The sequence below is a fragment of the Mustela nivalis genome, assembly GCF_964662115.1.
Source record: "Mustela nivalis genome assembly, chromosome: 4".
Taxonomy (NCBI): Eukaryota; Metazoa; Chordata; class Mammalia; order Carnivora; family Mustelidae; genus Mustela; species Mustela nivalis.
In genome coordinates, this window is record NC_139023.1 from 101,184,846 (window position 1) to 101,199,951 (window position 15,106).

The 15,106-nt window shown below is 36.5% G+C and overlaps 1 protein-coding gene across 3 annotated transcripts; it reads left to right on the forward strand.

Moving 5' to 3' along the window:
- The first annotated feature begins 262 nt into the window (after positions 1 to 262).
- On the forward strand, positions 263 to 12,494 carry GIMD1 (GIMAP family P-loop NTPase domain containing 1). Of its 3 annotated transcripts, none has more exons than XM_082729165.1 (3): positions 263 to 382; positions 2,115 to 2,509; positions 11,477 to 12,494. In XM_082729165.1, exons 2-3 carry the CDS (start codon positions 2,117 to 2,119, stop codon positions 11,735 to 11,737), a joined length of 654 nt encoding a protein of 217 aa, XP_082585291.1. In that variant the 5' UTR covers positions 263 to 382; positions 2,115 to 2,116; the 3' UTR covers positions 11,738 to 12,494. The 3 variants fall into 3 exon arrangements, with proteins under 3 accessions (XP_082585291.1, XP_082585290.1, XP_082585289.1); XM_082729164.1 differs by lacking the exon at positions 263 to 382 and adding an exon at positions 391 to 506; XM_082729163.1 differs by lacking the exon at positions 263 to 382 and having other exon boundaries at positions 1,449 to 2,509.
- Positions 12,495 to 15,106: the final 2,612 nt, after the last annotated feature.

Consider the following 15,106-nt stretch of genomic DNA (forward strand, 5'->3'; position numbering starts at 1 on the left):
AAAAAAAAAAAAGAAAAAGATAGAAAAGAATGGCTTTAAAAAATAGTTGTCAATTTTGCATTTCTTTATGCTAGAAATAAGGTATTACCTATCAGCAATGCCCTAAAACAACTAATTTAATCTTGAAAATAAAGTTTCAGGAAGTATCTGTTGAAATGTTCAGCCTATCAGATGGCAAAAACAGTTCAGTGCTGATTAGAGAAAGACAGTGCACCATTTATGGAGAGGATTCTGGTAATAGATTAACCTAATAAAACACATACAGTATCAGTCCCAGAGTGGTACGGTGACACTGTCAGAAGTTTAAAGTTCATACCAAAGAACAACTGTTCCAGCTCCAGAAAAGTCTTTGTGGAAAAAGTATTTCTAAGATTGGAAAAAGGTAGGTGACATATAGCAAGTTATTGGGACTCTATAATAATTATTTTTTTAAATCATGCATTTGATTCAGGAGTAAAAAGAAACTTGAGTGACTGTGGTTCAGCCGACACAGCTGAATGAGCTGGGTAAATTGGGGCACCTGGAGGGACTCTAAAAATGAGTGTCTTTTGTGTGGGGGTGTAAGGTTACTTCAAAATGTTCATATTAGAGTCTAGGGAGATTGGGGTGAGGGACAATAGAGGACAAGAAAGGCCAAAGGTATATAAAACTGAATAACAGAAGTACAAGTTATAAGCAAAAATAATAAATATGCATTTTTTGAAAGATTATTTATTTACTTATTTGACAGAGAGAGACACAGGGAGAGCGGGAGCACAAACAGGGGGAATGGGAGAGGAATGTGAGGAAATGGGAGAGGGAGAAGCAGGGCTTCCAGGAAGCCCAATGTGGGGCTCCATCCCAGGACCCTAGGATCATGACCTGAGCCAAAGGCAGACACTTAAGGACTGAGACACCCAGATGCCCCTAAATATGCAATTTTAATTAAATGTTCTTACTTCTGAATCAGCAGGTTGAGTTCATTTGGCAATTGGCTATAGCTCTGTCTTACTGATCTAATGAAAATGATCAATGACTTTAAAATGCTTTTGTTCTAGGGCACCTGTGTGGTTCAGTTTTTAAGCATCTGCCTTCAGCTCCAGTCATGATCCCAAGGTTCTGGGATCAAGACCTGCATTACGTGCGCTCCTTGCTCTATGGGAAGCCTGCTTCTCCTTCTCCCACTCCTACTGTTTGTGTTCCTTCTCTCACTGTGTCTCTCTCTGTCAAACAAATAAATAAAATCTTTGGGAAAAATTCTTATGTTCTACACAAAATATTACCTCCATTTTAGGAGGGCAGTAAATGGAATAGATTCTCCCAAGATTCTCCTCCCTCTTAATTGAGCTACACAATGTGTTGGGTTTTACTTCCTTTATTCAAAAGCCAGTAAGTTACTATGGTAGATCATGGAAATGATTTATTAATTATTTCCTAACAGAAATTACAAGCAGTTCTCATTTTCATCAGAATGTTGCCTGGTTGTAAAAAAAAAAAAAAAAAAGTAAACAAAAACAGAAATCTTCTTTAACAGTATTCATGCTTTATAGGAGACAAACATTCAGGAAGTCAGGGAAGATAATTTTTTGCAGATGCCACTTGTGTGTGTATTCCAGGGGTAGAGAGATGGGGAAATTGGGGATGTTTTTTAAAATGCTAGAAAGATCCATTTCTTCCACTCTTCTGTTCCTACTTCTCCTCTAAAAGTGATTTATTTCCAAATATTGATGCTAGCCTCATTAACGAACCCAGAAACCTCAACACCCATTGCTAAACCGACTCACCTGCCACAATGATGACTTAACACATTCCTCCTAAACATGGTTTACATCATCTTCATGTAATTTCTTTTTTCCCCACTCATTTTCCGGCAATTATTGCTTCCTCGTCCCTTCTTTGTCTGTATTTGACTTCTCCCTCCTCTCCCATTGCAAACTACCAATATTATTTTAATCTTCCTGTTCTCATCGGGGTGTCTCCACTTTAGTGGAGCACTCCTTCATGCTTTAGTCACTATGAATGAGGGGTAAGTAAGCCAAAAATAGTACCAGGACTGTTCCAGGCCAAGTAAGAAGGCTTACCTTGGGTGAATATAGAAGCCTAACTGCTTATGCTGAACCTTTGTTTACCCACAGACATGACAGACTCTAACAAGATGATCATCAACTTGGCCCTCTTTGGCATGACTCAGAGTGGAAAAAGTTCTGCTGGGAACATTCTTCTGGGAAGTACTGACTTCCACAGCAGCTTTTCTCCATGTTCTGTAACCAAAGATTGTTGTCTGGGCCGCAGTTGTCACCTCTGTGGCTTCATGCGTCGAGGGGGGCAAGAGATAACTCTGCAGATTCAGGTCTTGGACACTCCAGGTTATCCACACAGCAGGTTGAAACAGGAGCATGTAAAACAGGAAGTCAAGGAGGCCCTGGCACATCACTTCGGGCAAGAGGGTCTCCATCTTGCACTGCTGGTCCAGAGAGCAGATGTGCCTCTCTGCGGACAGGAAGCATCTTCCTCAGTCCAGATGATTCAGGTAATACAAAAAGGCAATTACACTAATGCCATTATTTCTATTTGTAGAACATTATCCTATGACAATCTGTTTAAGAGACAAGTTTAGAGCAAGTTTAAAACAACTGTTGGGTGATGGGTATTAAGGAAGGCACGTATTGCATGGAGCACTGGGTGTTATATGCAAACAATGAATCATGGAACACTACATCCAAAACTAATGATGTACTGTATGGTGACAAACATAACATTAAAAAAAAGAGAGAGAGACAAAAAATAAGTGTTGGTCACAAAGAAATGGTAAAAATTACTTGATTTTTCCTACCAAGAGTCATTTTTACAATTTCCTTTAGAGGAATTCAGTTAGTCATTTTACATCTAGGTCACAGACAAACTCCTCCAAATCCCCAAGTAAGATGCTAGAATTCAGAAGTTAACTGACCCTTGAGTGAATTTGTAAATGTGTTCAGACCAGCTGTTTCGGAATCAACTGGGCTGTTGTTAAAAATGCATATTCATCCAAGCTGTACTAAATTTCAAGAGTAGAACCTTCATACCTGCATTTGCATAAATGGTCCATTTTTTTTTTTTAATAGCAAAGTTTAAGAACTACTGAAACTTGTATCCTTTTAACATCAAGGGCACAATCTCTTATAGTTTACTAACAAATGGGTGTTCACTCACTGATTTAATCACTGAAAATTGTATCAGTTACTTATACGGAGCTTAATGACTGATGAACAATATATCAGTCCTGTCCTTAAAAAACTTAGAGTCTAGAAGAGACAAATAGATAAACAAGTACAAGACAATACACTAAGTGCCAAAGTAGTATAATGTATGGCCTGGGAAAAAGCAAGTTTCACTGTAATTTATATCATCGTGAGCTGTGCTTTATTGATAGGAAAGACATCAGGAATTTCAGATGCTCTGAGTGCCTCATCATCTATAGGGTCAGCAACTGATTCACTGTAGCCAAGAAAAGACCACAGAGACCTCAGCGTGAACATGAATAACATATGCCACCTTGCCTAGTGGTCTGTCCGTGTTTGTTTGTTCATTTATTAGAAGTCACTAAATTGGAAGCTTGTTTAGCTTGTCTAGTAAGGATCTGGGAATAGGGAGGGCTTATGAATATGGCTATAACTAGGAGATGGAGGGAGTAATACTTGCATATGGTACATACACATGTATGAACCAGGTCCATCTATAAGCAACAATTCCTGGAAACTGCTCATTGAGCTGTTCCATTCTACTCATCTCTTGATTCTCTAGTCTGGGGCCACCATTTAACCAATGGACTTGACTAGTATTACTCAGTAGCCTCATTAAGTCACCAAGGTTAAGAGAACTCTTCACTACTAGAAGCTCCACAGGTGAACAACAGGGAGAATACAGAGCAGACATTTTTTCACTCAAGAATTTGTATAAATGCTACTCTTCTTTCAACCCAATCTCTGATCACATAGATACAAGATCTGTTACACTTAGAAAGATAGTGTACTTAGATTCAAATAAATATTTTTCCCTTTAACTTGTTAAGGCATAAGATTGTTCTAAATGACAGACACACTTTTTTTTTCAGTAACTGCATGTTTTTAAAAATGGGAAAAAAAAAAGAGCCATATGTGAAATCACAACAAACTAGCGGAAAAAATTAGGGAGACAAGAGTATAAAAAAAATATTCTTCATCATCTAACTCCTGAAAAATCAAGGACATGCTGTGCAAAAGCAAAGAAGAGAAGATGATTGCAATTAAGAAACAATGTGGAATCTAAGACAACCCACAAACTTCCCCCAAACTATTAAAGACTACATTTCAAACAATATTTCTGGTAGAAATCAAGTGAGGGAAAACCTGTTGCCATTCCACCAGTGTAATTTTTTTAAATAAGTTTTAAAGTTCATTTAAAGCTGTTACTAAGTTGAAGATACAGATGGATATAAATCAGTAAATTCAGTAAATGCACAAATATTTCTCAAAAACTAACCTCTTTCCTTATGTCTCCAGATTGTTCTCTATGCTTGTCCTATGCTTAGCTGAAAAGGGTATTTTAAAAGACATACAATTTAAGGGTGCCTGGGTGGCTCAGTCAATTTAGCATCTGCCTTTGGCTCTGGTCATGATGGTGGGGTTCTGGGATTGAGCCCTACATCATTGGGCTCCCTGCTCAGTAGGAAGTCTGCTTCTCCCTCTGCCTCTGCCTGCCACTCCTCCTGCTTGTGTGCTCTCTCTCTCTCTCTCTGCCAAATAAATAAAACATCTTTTTTAAGAAAAAAAGACATACATTTTAAAAATAGACTTTTTTTCCGGTTTTAGGATATAGAGCTCTATTGTAATCCCTTAATTTTTTTTTATACAAGTGAATTTGATTCATACATGCCTCTGATCTTTTTAAAAAGTCCCTGGCATACAGCCGCCTTCTCTTACCACTGCTTTCTTAATTCAGTGTCCAGTTCATGACTTAAAGGCAGAGAGGAGATGGGCTACAATTAAACTCAGATCCAGAATGTTTTTTTCTAAAATAAATATCTTTTCCCTCCCAGGAAAACTGAGAAGCCAAGATTTAGTAACCTACAGAGGGGCCCATGACCCCTGGTAGGCACCGCAGTCCTATTCTGAGCTTCCATCATAATTTTTGGTTGAATATCGCCTATCCACAAGCTGGCTGTTTATGACCTTCTTCCTGAAGGTGCTTCAGTTACTGGTGGCAGCCATCTGGATGTGCTCACAGATTAGGAGCAGCTGCAGAATGTCTGAATATTCAACAGGACCAACAGCTGTTAGGAAGAGCAAGGAGTTAGTTGTTAAGGTCCTCTTGGTTCCAGACACACCCTGGATTTCTTTTTCTTCCTGGCTTATGCAAAATGGGGGATGGAATATCTGCCTTCTCCCTTTTGCTTTCCTCCTTTCTGGCAGCACTCACGCCTGCCTCGGAAGGAGCCTACAAGGCCAGTGCCAGAGAAGTGACCTCTTCTTTCTTGTACCTCCCTGTGGTCTCTTCAAATATCTCTTTTAATTTGTGCTCTAATATTTTTTGGAGGGGCTGTAGGCTGCAGCAATGACAAATGAAACATTTCCCCAAATGATCCCTTTTTTTTTAAATTTATGTTAGGCCTTCCTAATTTATAGCAAAATGGTGGAGATGTGAGTCATCTCCCCAAAATTGGGAAATAAAGGGAATGATTCATCTAAATATTATCTGAATATCATTTGACTGTTATTTAAAAATCCACAAATAATGAATAAGAGAAGACAATAAAATCACCTTAAGAAAAGTGCTAGCAATCAGCCAAACTGCACTAGGAATTGAATCCAGGAATTGACTAAATTCCAAATTCTTTCCACTATCATGGTATCATGTATTATTACTGTACATAATCCGGCTTCAAGCAGGTATTTTTTATTTAGAATGAACAACTCAAATGTTGGTGTTATAGGTGGGTATGTACACAAAAGACTCAGAGAGGCAAACACAAGGCCTGAAAATACTTAACAAAGATAACGAGCTTAGTTCTTGGATAGAATTTAGTTGAAAAATAAGCCTTCTTACAATTCTAAGTATTTGACTATAAATATTACTACAAGTTTCTTGGCTTCAGTTCCTCACTTTTAAAATGAGGATAATTTTACCTGTGTTCAAGAGGTTTAAGGGTTTTGTTTAATGACGTAATATGCTCTGATGTAATTTTGCCTGACTTAGAGTAGATTTCATAGAAAATTACTATCATTATTAACATTTTTATTGTTTTTGTCACTACGCAGATTGTAATGAGTACCTCATTCAAATGAATTATTGGATATGAGCAATCTATTATAGATAAAGAGCATGGCTTCTAGAGTAAGTTATACTTGTGGTCAAGCTCCTACTTAGTTACTTGTTTGCTTTGGGACCTTGGGCAAGTAGCTTCTCCAAATCTCAATCTCTTCATTGGTAAATTGGGAAAAATAATAGTGTCTACTTGACTGGGTTATTTTCAGGACTAATTTCATATTAACATAATAGTAAATTAACTCGGGCACTAGCACAAGATGAGTGCACACTAAGTGTCAGCTATGGTCATTATAATTTTATTGTTCATGTTTGTCTTACACTAAAATTAGGACATATTATTTGTAAACTTCTTCAGGATTATCTTGATCAGAGTGAAATCAAATTTACACAGCCCCGATGTATAAGAACTTCTCTATTAATTTAGAAAAAAAAAAAATCCGGGAAGAAAATGCACTGGCTTGGTAAAGGTTAAAGTAAGAAGCTCCAGTTTAGTGGGAAGGACATGGTCTAGGCAGGTAGGGGACCTCTGTTATAGGCCCAGGCCTGCCAACAATCCAGCTGTGAGGCTTTGGCCATTTAACATCACATGTCACAATATTCCCTTCTATAAAATACGCCAATTTGGACAAAATATCTCTAAGGTTGAATATTTACTGAATCTGATCTAACAAAGTCTTATCATTCAGCTCTCGGCAAAAGAAATGTGGTGCTTTAAGAGGAATGAGAGTAAGGGAATAGTATGAAATATAAAGAATGGTCCTTATTGTCCTCCTGTTCCATGATAATTTTTTTCTCAGTTGATGTAATAGTTGGCTTTTTAAAAAATTCCCCCTAAAAAGTCCAGATGCTATGATTTCATCAACCACAAACAAATGGGGCAGGGCTGGTGAGGTCCTGGGAAAATGAACATAATTCCTGGAAAACAAAGTTTATATCCTAACTGGTTGTCCCAAAAGGACTAAATGGACTCATACCCATTAGCACTCTGAAACCAAACAATTCATGATTGATTATAAAATTTCCATCTAGCTTAGTACTATATTTAAATTATTAACACCAGATAACTTACATTAACTCATCTTACTTTTGGATTTTTATGTGAGGTATCAATCAACTGTGATTATTCTTTCTCTGGGTCCATAGAGAACACGTTTGGCCACTAACATGATGACTATACACCAAGCGACACTACTTTCAAATAGTCAACTATTTTCCAGCCAAAAATCAATCTAAAGATTATAAGCTAAATCAACCATTCTCTTCTATTTTTGGCAGTAATTCAAAAGTGCAATTTCTCTCACAGTTTAGGACATGAGCATCCTTCCATAAATAACTATCAACATGTAAAAACTTCCCAGTGGCTGAACACATGGACTTGCAAGTGGTGTTGAGCTTACAAATCTATTTTCCTTAGGTGGTTGAACTCATTTTCCCTGAATGTTATTATAGTTGAAAGTATAGGAAATATCTGGTGGAGACAAAAAGGGAATGTGTTAATGTTACAACCTAGAAAACCAGGAACTAAAGATATACTGTGAAAGTTATACAGTTATACAATTGAATGCAATAAGTACTCACCTAGCAAGAGAAGAATTCTATATTATAATATTTAACTCAGGAAGGGATCACTTGGGCCAAACAGTTTATTTAGCATGAATTTTTATTATGGTGATGTTTCAAAAAATATTTAATGACAAATGTGGTTCATGCATCAACCAAAACCCAGGGGGTAGACCTGGAGGTAGCACTCAAAAGGTTAAGGGTAGTGTCTATTTATTAACTTGTAATATACATTTCAATATTATAACCATCAAAATAAACAGATCAATACTGGGTGAATATTAGAACTGGCTCTAAATTTGTGAAACTTTCAGAGATAAGAATGTTCAAGGATCATTAGTTTCACTTTAGAGAACTCCCAATACTATACACTATACAATCCCCAATAAGGCTCAATCACTCTCTTTACTTTGTACATCTTCACTGCCCTATAACTCTCTTGTTGCTTCCTATGCTTGAAGCATCATCACATGCTAGAAAGTGGATCTGATTCCTCCCCTTACCTTCACTTTCCACCCCAACCCCAAACCGGGCCAAATGTCTGCCTCTATAGCACCAACATATTTTCTATCACAATACCTGCAGTTACAACAAATGGAAAGTGTTTTCTTTCCTGTCTGTCCCTCTTCCTCAGTTCTAAGTTAGTACAAAAGAATCTCCACTAGACATAAGCAGAAAAGTGTATGTCATGGTCCACTCTGTGTTCCTGAAACAATGTAACCCTCAGAAAATCTTTGCAGAAGGAATAAATCACCTGGAGTTCTTTTTAAAATTCAAATTCCCAGGTTCCATCCCTAAAAATTCTGATGCATTTTTAGCAAACATCTCAAGTGGTTCTGATGTACATAACCCAGAAATCTCTTTATTCCCAGAATCTAGATCTATTTAGCACTTCTTAAAGTTTTCAACTATTTGTATTAATTTGCTAGGGCTGCCATAACAAATTTCACTACTTGGGTGGGTGTCTTTTAAGCAACAGAAGTGTATTATCAGTTCTGGAGGCTAGGAATCTGAAATGAACATTAGCAGGATTAATTCCTTCTGTGGGCTGTGAGTGAAGAATCTATCCAAGGGTCTTGATTTTCTTTTTTTATGTTTTTATGTTTCTAATACCAATCGTATTGCATTAGTGGCTTTAACTTGACTAATTATATTGGCAACAACCCTTTGTCAAATAAAGTCACATTCTGAAGTACTAGAGGTTAGGATTTCAACATATGAGTTTGGGGATGCCTGGGTGGCTCAGTTGGTTAAGCAGCTGCCTTTGGCTCAGGTCGTGATCCCAGCGTCCTAGGATCGGATCCCACATTGGGCTCCTTGCTCAGCAGGGAGCCTGCTTCTCCCTCTGCCTCTGCCTGCCATTCTGTCTGCCTGTGCTCGCTCTCTCCCCCCTCTCTCTCTGATAAATAAATAAAATCTCAACATATGAGTTTGCAGTGGGATATACAATTCAAACCATAACACCTGTTTATTTTGCGACTCTTTGATCTTTTTCACAAGAAATACATTACAACATACTAAGTATGACAAGTGTTGCTATGTCACTATTAGCTAAAATGTGATGTTGACATTACACATATACTTAGATTTACAAACAGCTATCTTCCTTAAAAGTTGGGCTAATTTAAATTTTAATAATTTATGTTTTGAGGGCACATAAGAATATACCAATTAAAATACCTTCTTAAAAGTTCTTTTGTAAGGTTCTTCTGTAAGGTTATTTTGTAAGTGCTTTTTGTAATAGAATCTATTAAAAATAATTATTCATTTAATGTACTAATCCTGAAACTTCAATTCAGATTTTCTTCAGTCAGGGCACTTTTAGGAGAACCAGAAATACACAATTATTCTATGGTGCAGACAAATTTTAAACAGATATGAGGAAAAATTTTGGACTTAATCATTGAGAGAGTCTGAATGCAAAAGAGAAAGTGCAGACTGCATGCAAATCCATGAGCAGGAACTACAGAACACAAGAGAAATTTTACAGGAAGGTAAATTTTTTGTCCCAAAGATTAAACTTCAAAACTGAAGCCTCAAAATAAATAAATAAAACCCTAAGCCTTCTGTTTGAGGTGATGGTGAGGCTCCAAACTCCTAATTAGTCCAACCACTTTCTATTGAGAGATTACAACGTGAGGCTTTGATAAGAAAGACATAGATTCTAGCTTCCAAAAGCTCACAGAGATAAATACATAAATACATAGCTCTGATAAATGACAAACTGTATTAGGAATCGTAATTGGTAACCACGGTCTAGATATGTTTAAATTTAAATATATTATCCCACAGTTGCCATATTTCCATATTACTTACCTGTCTGGATTCTTCCTCCTCTCCTTCCTTTCTCTCTCTTCCTCTTTCTCTCTTCATTTTCAGTTTTTCAGTTTTATAAATACCAGTCCTACATTTGTTATATACATTGACAATAGTTTCCCAACCTGTCTTTCAGATTTTTTAAACCCGAGTTTGTATTATCTCCCACAAAGCATTATCAACATAATTTCAAAAGGAATAAAGTGTGTAAAGTGATGAGCATAGTGTCTACCACTAAATATTAGTTATTCTCCCTTCTTTCTTCCTTCTGTTTACTAGAGGTCCTGGATATTTGTTGTATTTATTCCTAAGTATTTCATATTTTTCTGAAGACTCAAAAATGAAATACTTTAAATCTTCTATTTAGGATGATGGTGAGGGTCTAAACTCCAAATTGCTATTATAAACTGGTAGCACCTTTGAAAATATTTTGGTAACAAGAATATTTGGAATGAAAGGAATGTCATTTTACTTCCACAATGTCATGATTTCCTATAACTTTTGGAATATTAAAAATGTTAAATGATTATTTCTAGACACCTTCCACATTGTGTGAACAATTTGCCACATTCTGTTGCTTCCATTTTATATCAGCTTATTTTCACTAATCGAACAAGACTTTATTCCATAACCAACTTCCACACATTACGAAACAAAGGAATACCAGTCTTCAATGTTTTTCAACCACATTAGAGGAAGTCCTCTGATAAACTGGGCTTGATTCTGGCATGTGAAGTGAAGAGGATTCGAATCACAGTAATGTTTTGTCGTTGTTCCAAATCACTAAATGTAATTTGATCTTAGCTTTTCCATTACACATCATCGGATTAGTCAATAGATTGTAACCAGATTATGTAATTATAAATCCTCAGAAGATACTTTTAGTTATGATAATAACACAACATTCCTACAAAAAAAGATAGGATAATTCCCTTGGCTGAAGTCCTTTGACTTAAAGGAACTGTAATTCTAATAGCTTCAGGTTGGCAGGTAAATATAAATTATTGCTGAATGTTGTAAATGAAATTGTATCATATGCAGCATTAATAATACGCAGTTCTGAAGTTGTATATACATAAATTATAGGAGCAAATTAAAATGAAGAAAGCCTTTTTTTAAAACAAAATCTGCCCATCTCTCTATTTCCATTATTTGATCCCATCTTCACTCCCCATTACATATATCAGCTTTTAGTAACATGACATCCAGATCTGCTGACTGTCTATGTGTCTAATATATGTCTAATAACTAATGTATGTCTAAAAAACTATCCTTTGCTTGTGTTTGAGGACTATGGGCCAAGTCAAATAACCATTTAACTTCTTCTTTCTTTCAGGAACTTCTGGGACATGCTTGGAAGAATTACACTGCCATTCTTTTCACCCATGCAGAGAAAATAGAAGAAGCTGGGTTCACTGAAGATAAATACTTGCGTGAGGCCTCCGATACACTGCTGACCCTGCTAAATTCTATTCAGCGCAGATGTATTTTCCAGTATAAAAAAGGAAACTCACTAAATGAACAAAGAATAATAATCTTAGAAAGAATCATGGAATTCATAAAAGAAAATTGTTACCAAGTTCTTACCTTTAAATAAAATTTAGATAAAAGGAAAATAACATTGGGCTTTAGAGTCAGAAACCTTGTTTCAAAATGCCTCTGTTAGAATGGATGAGAACTGTCAGAATTCCCATAGGCTGCTGGTTGGAGTGTACATTTGGCATAACCAATTTTGGACAACTGTTTGGCAGTTAAGGAGAATGTAAAGTAATCAAAATTCCTAACACAAATCCTATGACACAGCAACTGCCCTCCTAAGTATACATTCAGCAGAAATGCGTACATTTGTGCACCAAGACATGTTGTATAAGAATGCTCATAGCTGTACTATTCGTAATAGCTAAGTAGCTATTGGAAATTATCCAAATGGCCATTAACAGTTAAATGGATAAGCAAATTGAGGTATGTTCGCACAGTGGAGTATTATACAATAATGAGAATGAGCAAACTACAACTGCACGTGACAATATCAATGAACTACCCAAACGGAAAGTTGAAAGAAGCCAGACGTAAAACAGGATATATTGTATGATCCAAAAGCAGTCAAAACTGATGTAATATAAACTACTCTGATGTTAGAAGTGCTGGAAATCAGGAGAGATCACTCTCTGGGGAGGATAATTAGCATGCTCCGGGCGGCTTCTGAGATTCTGGTGATGTTTCGTTTTCCGACCTGGAGACTGGTTTCAGAGTGTTCACTTTGTGAAAATTCAACAACGAACAGTTCTGATTCCCAAACTGTTTGGTGTATCTGTTATATTTAAATAAAAGTTAAAATGAAAAATCACTACCTATATTTTAACAACTCTCTCCACTACTTACTTGATGCTAGACAAGGAAAATTATTTAATCCTGTGAAATCCTCATTTGGAATATCCTCTTGATAGTTACTATAATGATTAAACAACTTGGCTCATGGTAGATGCTCAATAAATGTTAACTTTCTTTTCCCATCTTCTTATGACCTGTGGTTCCTATTTAGGGTTGGAAATGCAGGTAAAAATTCAGAGCCCAGTCTTGCGGCAGAAACAAGGGTAACAATAATCAAAAATGAATAAAACCTTACCTTAAGAAGAGCCTTCCTTACTTTATAAGGTTTGTCACTTTGGCTTAGTAGAGAGCTCCAGGATGGTCTCAAGGCAGCAGTGAGGACTGAAGGAAAATAATTCTAGTCAATCATAACACCCAAGACCACCACTAAATCAAAACTGGGTCACCCTCATGTTTAACATTTGTACATGAGCTTTATAATTTATAAAATTCTTTAACTAAGATAGTTCCTAATTTACAAACATCTTGGTTTCATATTTTTAAAGTGTACAATACACTAATTTCCTATTAGAAATAGGATTATAGCTTGTGATTATTCTCCCCGGTAAGCTCTCAAAAGCCTACTTGATGCTTAATTTTACCTGAACTCTAGCATAAATGGTATTAGAAAACCTAGAACCAATTTAATTGTAAAGTGAGAGCTTCAACAATGGAGCTGATTTAAGAACTAAATAAAAAATTGACACTTCCCTAGGGGTTGGTTGGTCACTTGGTGACAGAAAAAGATATTTACATATTTAAGAATTTATTTATTTATTTATTTGAGAGAGAGAGAGAGAGCGAGAGAGAGAGAGAACAAGTTGGGGGGAGAATCAGAGGCAGAGAGAGAAGCAACCTCCCTGCTGAGCAGGGAGCCCAATGTGGGGCTCCACCCCAGGACCTTGGGATCATGACCTGAGCCAAAATCAGATGCTTAACCCACTGAGCCACCCAAGTGCCGGCAAGGGGTTTGAGGCTGAGAAGCTGAAACTGAAGTGAGTGGTGAGGAGAGGGGAAATTCAGGTTTTAAGCCCTTCATATCCTTCATTCATGTGATGTCAACTCTTCTAGAACATAAATACTAGTTTCAGGAAAAATATACAGAACATTAAGGGTTCAAGATCTTTGGTGTTAATAATTGATAGAGGGAAGGTGTCACCACCAGTTTCAAAGAGGAAGACTTCTGTGATGTTCTTCCTTGAATTATTTTTATATCATCATATATATGTATATATACTTAACTCCCTAAAATGTGATCATATAACATACTTGACTTTCTTTTAGTAGTCTTGTATGTTGCTTTTTTGGTTTGCCATTACCTCTCTCCTCTTCCACCTCTCCTTCTCCTAATGCACATCAGCCAATTAGAAAGAGCTCATGTCAACAAAAAACATGACATACGCCATTCCTATTTTCTGCATGTCCAAGTAAATTACACAGAGTACACATATACATATAAGCATATGGAGGACTTTTGTCTTATTTTTGTTTTTATTTATTGAACTTACTTTGATGTGGAGAGGAGAGGGGGAGAGAAAGGGAGAAAGAGAGAATCTTCATGAGATCATGACCTGAGCTGACATCAAGAGCCAGATGCTTAACTAAGTCACCCAGCTGCCCTGACTTTTGTTTTTCCTTTTCTTTTTTTAAAGATTTTCACATTAGACTCTCTATAGTATCCTTTTTTTTCCCACTTACTACTACCTCATAAAAATTCCTCCAACTCTGAAATGTAACTTATTAAATTCAACCCTCCTAACACTTCAGTGTATTTGTAACAGTCTGTGCAACTGCTTCTCTATCGATGTATACTCCAGTTTTCTGCCACCCAAAGTCATGCTCCAACTATTTCTGTATATGTATTTTTAAATAATATTGATTTTTCCCCTGTGAGTTATATTCTGTAAGTTATATTCCCTGTAAGTTATATTCTGCTTGAAAGTATACATACAATTTAATTTCAATATATCTTACCCAATTTCTTTTCATATTGTAAGAAATTTTATTTTCACCACTATTTCTGTACCCTTTCCCTATATTCTTGTCACAATCAGTGTTAGCATCCTAAATACCTACTGCTAACACGTTTGATAAATGTAAAATCATCTTACTTTAATTTGCATTTCCCAGACTACTATTAGAGTATCTCTATAAGATGTTGCTCATTTAGATTTACTCATCTATGGATTGTCTCTTCATATTCTTTGTCCTTTTTTATCAATTTTCTATGGTATTACTTCTTACAATGATTCTTTGCTTGATCGACACTTCTGTTAGGCTTAAACTTCTCCTAACCCCACCTATGCACTTCCTTGTAAAATCTAGTTTCGGCAAGGACTCTGGTACGTCAGTTTGCCAAGGCCCTCCCACTCTCAATATCTGATCAGGTTCCTTATCTCCACCAACTCCCAAGTGACCCCTGATCCCCACCCTGCTCCTTACTTGTGAATTCCCACTTGCCTATGCTACATTGGGAGTTGAGACCAATCTCTTTCCCAACTCTAAAATTCCATTGCAGTAGTCCTTTACCTACCTTGATGTTCCTTTAAAAAAAACTGCCTTACCATCTTTAACAACTGTCATTAAATTTTTTTTA

Excerpts from the sequence above, each read along its gene's own strand:
- GIMD1 (XM_082729163.1), top strand. The coding sequence starts at position 2,090 with ATGCTGAACCTTTGTTTACCCACAGACATGACAGACTCTAACAAGATG. Across the intron at positions 2,510-11,476 it reads CCTCAGTCCAGATGATTCAG|GAACTTCTGGGACATGCTTG; the intron begins GTAATACAAAAA and ends TCTTTCTTTCAG.